General features: G+C 41.2%; 1 protein-coding gene across 1 annotated transcript; it reads left to right on the plus strand.

Annotated features, from left to right (window-relative positions):
* The first annotated feature begins 3367 nt into the window (after positions 1 to 3367).
* Positions 3368 to 6940, plus strand: TEL1 (terminal EAR1-like 1). Its single transcript, XM_021962770.2, has 5 exons — positions 3368 to 4387; positions 4609 to 5368; positions 5458 to 5610; positions 5709 to 5850; positions 5988 to 6940. The coding sequence occupies exons 1-5, from the start codon at positions 3667 to 3669 to the stop codon at positions 6408 to 6410; spliced, it is 2199 nt and encodes a 732-aa protein (XP_021818462.2). The 5' UTR covers positions 3368 to 3666; the 3' UTR covers positions 6411 to 6940.
* Positions 6941 to 8735: the final 1795 nt, after the last annotated feature.

An 8735-nucleotide genomic window follows, 5' to 3' on the forward strand; every position in this document is an offset into this window, starting at 1 on the left:
TAATAAAAATTAAATTCAATAAGGTCAACTATCATTTTGTGGGTTTTTTTAAAAATTTATTTATAAAAATTAAATTGTATAGAATTTATTTATATCACTCATACTTAAAAATAAGTATATAACTAAATATCTCATAAATAAATTAATAAGAGACCACATATATATCGAAATGTTTGAATTGTGCCATGCAAGCTATAGTAGTTTTTTGACAAAAAAAAGAATGGAGATTCACTATTATATTCAATATAGGAGTCCAAATTATTATATAAAAAAACTTATATAAAATGGACTTTAGAAACACACCCAAAGCTCATTTACAACATAACAAAAAGACTTTTAACTTCTTTTAAATTACAAAACTGCCATTGATTTCTTAAAACAAACTCAACCCCAAAACCTCATAAAAGAGCCCAAAACACTCAATAGGACATCAAAGTAATTTAAGAAAAATATAACACTAGCACAAAAGAGATAGTGGAAAACGTGGATGGGGGAGACGAGACAAGAGCATGCAAAGCATCGAAGACAAGACATATATGCATATATTAATTTGTATGTTGTTTGGTTTGGCTAATAAATTAATAATAATGCGGTCGTGACGGCATTGGAACAAGTCTCATGTTGTTGGAGTTGGACGCCCTATACTGGAAACTCCGGCGCACGTGTGTGTGCCACTCTCTTCACTCATGCTGCATTTGCAGATTTTGGTTTTTCATTTTTAAATTTGGTGATATTAGATTCATGTCTCGAAAGTAAAGAAAGCAATTTTGGTGGAAGTAATTCGAAATGTTGAGCTCATGTGGGTGGATTAATTAAGAATGGGTGAATGATATTATACCTTCATTGATTTAAACAACGTATATAATTAAGATAAATATACCGAACGACCGATGATGTGTTTTGATAAATATTGAAACTTAATTAAACTCCCAAAAGAGGTGGTTAAATTGAGTTGTGTTATGGATTATCGCAAGCACCTTCCTTGCAGCCCTGAACCAACCATGATTAAACTCCTTTTAAATCTACAAATTAATAATTAGATTGGCAATGCCAACAAGAAGAAGCAGCGGACATTCTCGGAGGAAGCAAAGCAAAGCTTTCCCTGTTTCCCATATTGCATGGATGCACTTGCAGTGCAGGACCATATGCTCTTATTCTCTCTCATTGTTTGAGTCACAAAATCAAATCAATTCCTTTTTTTAAAATAATAATAAAATTAAAAAATAACCCAAGATAAATCCCTATAAAAATGTCGATATGTGACATGTGAATAGTAAGAAAAGCTTTTTCAGATAGTCCTACTCCTACCATTGCCTTTATTTTTTTTTTGGTGAAAATCAAGGTATTCCCGCGCGATTGCGGAGACTAACCCTCGAAGTACTGTCGGGCGCAAAGCGGGGACCTCTCCCAACAAAGTCTGCTCTATTCGCAAGCGCCTGGGATCGAACCCAGGGCCTCTTGTTTAAAGAATCCAAGCCCCTTCCACTTGGATTGATTGCTACCCATGAAGGATAATAATGTGTAGAATGAAAACCCCAAATCTGCATATTGATATCAAGGACATTTTATTATTTTCTTCTCTAAATATATAATATACAAAAAAATAAAAACATAAATAAATAAATAAATAAAGCAAAGCATTGTGATTAGTCAAAACAGGCACGTTAAAAAGTACCATGCAGCAGAGCAATAATTATGGTCCAGTTTAGGCAAAATGTCCTTTTTGTGCACAACTTATTAACTTGTACCTTTCCCTTCCTGCCTCCCTAGTCTTAGGCTCCCTCCCCATCCCCTTCAATCGCGCATCATCACACACTACATTCGTCCAATCAGCCACGTGTACGGCCCGCATCCATTCTCATCCTTACCCAACGTAAATTAACCCATTACCCTTCCAATAGTGGCAATTCTTTGAATTGAGGAGAATTAGGTTCCGAATTTGTATTGAAGTTGTTTATTAAATCATATAGAATTGGGGTAGGAGTTGTGCTAATTACTAAAATGTCATTGTTGTTGAGTTAAAGTAGATGACGAATTTTAAAATTTTAAAATTGTGTGAGGATATAATTGGTAAAAAGATGAATTTCTAATGGATTAGTTTTCTAGAAATTAGAATATCACTTCCCACTTAAAAATTGAATTCCTTCAAAATCAGGAATTCAATTTTTAATTTTGTGTAGCTTTTTGGGTCGCTCTCTCATTCACGCGAGGAGAGCCTTGACGGCTAAGTTTAGGATTTCTCCAGTTTTCTTTACTCATTCTCTGCGCCGTCTCTCTCAGTCTTCTTTGATTGTCTCTTTGGGTTCTTCTTAGTGAATTGGGTATGACAATTTTTATTTTTATTTTTGTTTTCCATGGGGTGGCTTCGTTGGCTTCCTTTATGGGTTCCCAAGAAGCCAGTCGCTGGTGAGGGTTCTCTATCTTAATGCTATGGAGATAACCACTGCCTCTTCTGCTCAAGGGGATGACAAGTATGCGGCACCAAGCATGAACTAGAACCGTGCGAAAAACTGGTGTTGGGCATTTGATTGTTAGTGGCATGGATTTTTCTGGTAAGCATAGTTTTTGTTTCGAGGATTTTGTTGAAAAGGCGGAGGAGACCAGCCTCGAGGGGTCTCCAAGATCTTCCTAATAATTCTCCTATGGAACGTTCATGGGCTTGGCAACCGATGAACGTTCCTACTATGAAGATATTTCTTCGAAATTTTCTTCAGGCTAAGAGGCCAATCTTGGTCTCCCTTGCTTGTTAATTGGGGTTCTGGATTAAGAAATTTGGAGGTGGCGGTTGGTGTTTGGCTGGATCTGTTATGATGCTCATAATACGTTTTTGACTTTGTATGAAGAATTATGATGCTTTTTCTAGATCATAGGAGGATTTCTTTGACAGTACATACGTAGTGAAGGGATGTTGTTTTAAGGATTTTGTGGTTGGGTTTTAAGTTGGTTTGTTTCGTATAAGTTGTTTGACTCTTATGTTTAGTCAATAGCATGGGTGATACTCTTTCCTACCCGGAGATTTTGTTTATCTGGGAAGGTTTTAACGAGGTCGTCGTTAACATGCTAGTTCTTACCATGTAATGTTTCTTTCGGTTTAATGAAATAGCATCTTTTTTATAATAAAAAATTCTAATTTTGTGTGGGCTTCAAATACTTTTTAATTTCTTAATGTGAAGTAAACACAGGAATTCTCCGTAGGTGGAATTTAATTTCCTATGAGAATTCCAATTCCAATTCCTTAACACACCATTAATAACACCGGGGTAGTATTGTAATTTCGCCGACTTGTTTTGATGGCAAAATTACATTTTTAGCAACTTTGGTTTGAAAAAGAAAGTAGTGGAAAAGGCAAAAAGCCAAGCGAAAACCCATCTGTGCTGTTGTGCCTGCTTTTTCTACTACGCGTAGCTACAATTAAAATCACAGTACAGGCCAGGCCATTTTCCACACAGAAGACTCAAACAGAGAGACAGAAAGACAGAGAGAGAAAGCTGGAGAGAGAGAGAGATAGAGGGAGAGGTGTACTGTATTACTCGGGAAGATGAGCCATGAATTTGACCAGTGCCTGAAAACCAACTAATCCTCTCACTCTTCACTTCACCGGAAAACCACTTGTATACTTATTTACACTTACCCTAGTGGTTTTCCGACTAGCGAAATCCCCCCAACATGGCAGAAACCGGTGGTCTTGTCCGGTTTCAGGGAAGCCTGGACCCGGGAGCCCAAGAGTTCATACCCAGAAACCCGAACCAACTAACCCTCTTCGGCCCTCCTCCACCGCAACCGCTACCACCGCCTCCGCACCAGGTTTTCTATCCGTACCCTCCAATCAGCGAAGTCGTACCGTACGCGCAGTACGCTGCGCCCCCGGCGTATGCTAGTGCCGCGCCAACCGTTTGCGCGCCGGTTCCACCTCCATCTGCGGCCGCGACGCGGGCTGTGCTGTTGAGCTCGGTGCCGAGTGACGTGAGCGAGGGGACGGTGAGGAGGGAGGTGGAGGGGTTCGGGGAGGTGAGGTGGGTGCAGATGGAGAGGTTGTGCGAAGGGATCGTGACCGTCCATTTCTACGATCTGCGGCATGCAGAGCGGGCTTTGAGGGAGTTTCGGGAGCAGAACATGCAACAGCAGCAGGCCAGGCTTCGCAACAACTACGCCTCCTATACTTTCATCCCCAACACTCCGCCTCCGCTGCCGCCCAATAATTTGTCTAGCCAGCTTCTTCCGGCTACTCCGGGTCGTGGGCTCATCGCTGGTCAACCCGTGTGGGCCCAGTTCGTGATTCCGGCCTTGAAAGCCGTCCCGGACGGCCATAACCAAGGCACCATCGTGATTTTCAATTTGGACTCGGCGGTCACCACCTCCACTCTCAAAGACAGCTTCCAAGCTTTTGGTAATATTAACAGCCGCTAGTCTCTTTCATCTTCTGTTTGTTTTGCTTTCAGATTCTTTTTTTATTTTTTGGTGTGTTTATATTCATGTGGGGAAGCTTGCTTTTAATTCTCATGGGTCTCTTTCTCCCACTTTCCATGCCCAATAGGCACATGGTGCCCTAGATTCTTCTCTTTTTGTTTCAATTTTTCATAATTGGCTTTGTGTTTACATATTCCTCAGGGCCTGTAAAGGAATTGAGAGAGACGCCTTCGAAAAAGCACCAAAGGTTCATCGAGTTCTTCGACGTGAGAGATGCTGCGAAAGCTCTCAAGGAAATGAACGGAAAAGAAATCAACGGCAAACCGGTTGTCATCGAATTCAGTCGACCCGGAGGCCACAGCAGGAAGTACTTGAATGCGGTGGGCAACACCACCCCAACGCTGGTCTCGCCTACCAATATAATTACACCCCTTCATTCTAACAACGCTCTAGTTAGTTACCCGCCTTCTCCGCCGCGGGAACTGGTCGGAAAATTCTCAAGACGGCCCAACAGTTTGAACTTGCCGCCGCCGCCGCCCCGTTTGTACGCTAGCCTCTCGCCACAAATCCAATTTCCATCGAGTAGGAACAAATCAACGAATATTTGTAGCAGCAAGGGAAATGTGGGGGCTAATGGGAGCTTGAGGAGGTCGAATTCGTCGAGCGTTGAAGCTCAAATGGGAGGTTTGAATTTGGGCGGTGCAGTTGAAGAGAGCCATTTGGTTCCGGGGCAGCCGAAAAGGTCTTGCTCGTCTTCAAAGAAGAGCTGCCAAAACAGCCAGAACCAGGTTGTTATGAGTCCACAGCGGCCGCAGCAAGCGAAGAGCAGTAGGGGAAGGAAAGGAAGGCAAGGGAAGAAGATGGATTCTAAATTTCTAATAAAAGAAGAAGCGATGGCGGAATCCAGCAGCGCAGATACGCGGACCACCGTCATGATCAAGAACATTCCCAATAAGTACAGGTAACATTGTTTTGGGTGATTCATAATTATTTATGTATTGTTTGAATAATGAAATTGTAATTTTGTGTTGGTTGGGGGGGGTGTGGCAGTCAGAAGCTGCTATTGAACATGCTAGACAACCACTGTATTCACTGCAACGAGCAGATTGTTGCCCTCGGCGGCGGTGATGATGGTGATGATGATGAGCAGCAGAAGCAGCCTTTCTCCTCCTACGATTTCGTTTATCTTCCCATTGATTTCAAGTATGATTTCTTTTTAAATTTTTAATGAAGTTTGATTTGATTTTAAAGTTCTGTTACAAATTATATGCGGGTGTTCGTTTGTTTGGGGAAATGAACAGTAACAAGTGCAATGTGGGATATGGGTTTGTGAACATGACGTCGCCGGAGGCAACGTGGAGGCTGTACAAGGCCTTCCACCTTCAGCATTGGGAGGTCTTCAATTCCAGAAAAATCTGCGAAGTCACCTACGCTAGAGTTCAGGTACTTTTTTTAATTTTGGTCATTTTCATTAAAATGCATTAAGTAGAGAGAGAGAGAGAGAGAGAGAGAGAGAGAGAGAGAGAGTAATTAAATGAAATGGAAATTAAATGAAGTGGAATTATTTATTATAATTGAAGGGATTGGAAGCGTTGAAAGAGCATTTCAAGAACTCGAAGTTCCCGTGCGAGATGGAGCATTACCTGCCAGTGGTGTTTTCACCGCCTCGGGACGGGCGGCAACTCACCCACCCACTTCCCATTGTTGGCGCCCAAACCCCTAATAACAATATTAATATTAATATCTCCTCCTCTTCCTCCTCCCCCGTTTCTCTCCTGCTCCCGCCAGTGCCACCTCATCTTCACGATCAACACGACCATGATATGGACGCGCAGGTATCTACCTGCGACTCTGACGACGACGAAGGCAGCAGTCGAAGCGGCGGCGTTTTCATGCCTGACGACGACGATGATGATGATGATGATGATGATGATGACGAACGAGACAGACAGACAGCTAGCGCCTCCCTAGGAATAAAAGGCTATACCTATAATACCCTCTAATAATATTAATATAAAAACGTCCACCCTGGCCTCCATGTATATCTCTGTCTGTCTCATCAGTTTCAGTCTGCAAATCTCACATTGATCTGATCTGATCTGATCTTATAGCTACCTGCCTCCCTCCCTCAAGATTAGCTTCCGCTTAATTTCTGCACCAGAACCAGCCACCATCATTTCCATTTATTACTGCTCTCTCTCTCTCTCTCTCTCTCTCTCTCGTTCTTGTTTTTCATTTTCAAATTTGACTAGTTGTGTCAACTTTGTTCTGTGTTTGTATTTTAGGAAAAATGTAATCCTAGTGTTTAATTAGAGTTTCTTGTTTTGCTAATTACATTTTGTAGTTTTCTAGTATAATTACATTTTGGTGTGTCAATGCCCGTTGAATTGTCCTTGCCGTGTCAGATGCATGACAGAAATGCTAAGTTGTTTGTTGAACGGACACGTACATTAATTTTTTCTATTTACAAAATTATATGTACAGATGTTGTGGATCCATCAACAAACGTATATTTGACGCGGTGTTTCTCTTCCCTGTTGTTTAAAATCAAATGGTTGTTCAATATCATTTATTTCTGTTAATGGGAATCATATAGGTGGCTGATTTATAGGTAATTGCTATTTGCTTTATTTAGAACCAAGGGTAGGCAATTCAAATTATACAAGTTGAACATTTAGGATGTCGCCTCACTAGTAAATTTTTGAAACGTGAGACCTTGCTATAATTCAATGTTGCAATGAAGGGTCCAAACTTGGAGAAATACTTGGTTTTTTCTATCTCCGGCCTGGCCAATACTGATATGACATGTAAAAATGTTATCGCATGTGTTGTAAAATAGTGTTATACCTATTTCATGGAAGTCTCTCTCTCTCTACGGCCGAACTTGGCTGGTATGAACAATAATTAACAAGCATAATTCAATGGAGTATAGGAATTTACGATTTGCAAAATGTGTAGCATTAGAATTTCATACGAGGTATGCTTAAATTTTGGTGTAACTTTATTACATCAAGTTTAAGAACTGAATGTGTATATATATGTTGTTATGGTTGTTATTTTTATTTATTTGTTAGTTTTAGTATAAAAAAGGAAAGGAGATTGATTGAGTAAAAGGGAATAGTACTCTTTATGGCTTCAATATACTGTTGAGGGAGGCAACATGACTCATGAGAATGTTTATATATGCCCTCGTAACGAGCATCACAAAGCCTAAAAGCCTGCCCTTTCTTTCTTTTTAAAACACATCACTTTCGCTGCAATTGCCCATCTTTTTTTGCCTTGAGTTTTGCTCTGGCTCGGTTATCTTATCTGCATAAAATAAAACTACGACAGATATTCATAGAGATATATATAGAAAGAGAGAGAGAGAGGCTTTGCTTCTCTTCCTCCTCCTCCTCCTCCTCAAGTTGCTGACAGGTAAGAATCCGATGCCACGTGGGAAAGTGCGGGAGATGAGCTGGTAGTAGATGTGGCTGTAGAGCCTTTGACCTTGAGCCGTACAGCAGCAGGAGCTGTGCTAGTAGGGTTGCAATTGCAGAGTGGCAGGTCACTTTAAATTTCTCACCCCTCCACGTCATCAGATATACTGAATGAAAAGCTATATCGTCCATGTCCCCATTCCCATTCCCATTCGAGGCTACGTGCCACAGTGCCAGAGCCAGTGAGAGCCACACCCATCGGACCATTAGTCTTGACTATTGAGAGAGAGAGAGAGAGAGAGAGAGAGAGAGAGAGAGCATGTTTGTCCTCCACTATATATCCTTTGAACAGTTCACAGTTGAAACAGTGGTCTCCACTTACATATATATATATATATATAGAGAGCTAGGAGATGGGCGAAAGAGAGAGCGCCCATTTAATGCTGCTGCCCATGTCTTGTTGTTGTTGTTGTGGGCCTCCTCCCTCCGTCCCCTCCTTCCTCCTCTTCCTGTTTGTCAGGCTCAGGCTTTGCCCGTCTCTTTATGCTTTTTCTCTGATGCTCTGGGGATTTGACACATGGACCACCTGATGCCCCCCACGTAGTACCCTCTCTGGGTGCCATATGTGGTGCTGTGTTGTGTGTGCGCATCTCTCGCTGTCTTTGCCCCAACTTGTTTACCTCGTATTGTTTGTGTATAAACTCTGCGTTTTGACCAATTCATGCATATGATATGCATGCATGCAAGACAAACTTTCACTACACACAAGAAGAAAATATGAACCTAAACTAAAACTCTCATTAGGAGAGAACAAAATCATATTGAAGTGCTACAACTTAATTACCTACTTGGATATTCAAATATCAACAAACACAATCTAATATCAACAAACACAATCTAAAGATCACA

The sequence above is a fragment of the Prunus avium genome, chromosome 1 (genome assembly GCF_965620075.1).
Source record: "Prunus avium chromosome 1, drPruAviu1.hap1.1, whole genome shotgun sequence".
NCBI classification, from domain to species: Eukaryota; Viridiplantae; Streptophyta; class Magnoliopsida; order Rosales; family Rosaceae; genus Prunus; species Prunus avium.

What these genes read in the sequence shown, in the direction of transcription:
- TEL1 (XM_021962770.2), top strand. Translation starts at nt 3,667, where the DNA reads ATGGCAGAAACCGGTGGTCTTGTCCGGTTTCAGGGAAGCCTGGACCCG. An exon ending in AACATTCCCAATAAGTACAG is followed by an intron (nt 5,369 to 5,457) that starts GTAACATTGTTT and finishes GGGGTGTGGCAG; the next exon opens with TCAGAAGCTGCTATTGAACA. An exon ending in TATCTTCCCATTGATTTCAA is followed by an intron (nt 5,611 to 5,708) that starts GTATGATTTCTT and finishes GGAAATGAACAG; the next exon opens with TAACAAGTGCAATGTGGGAT.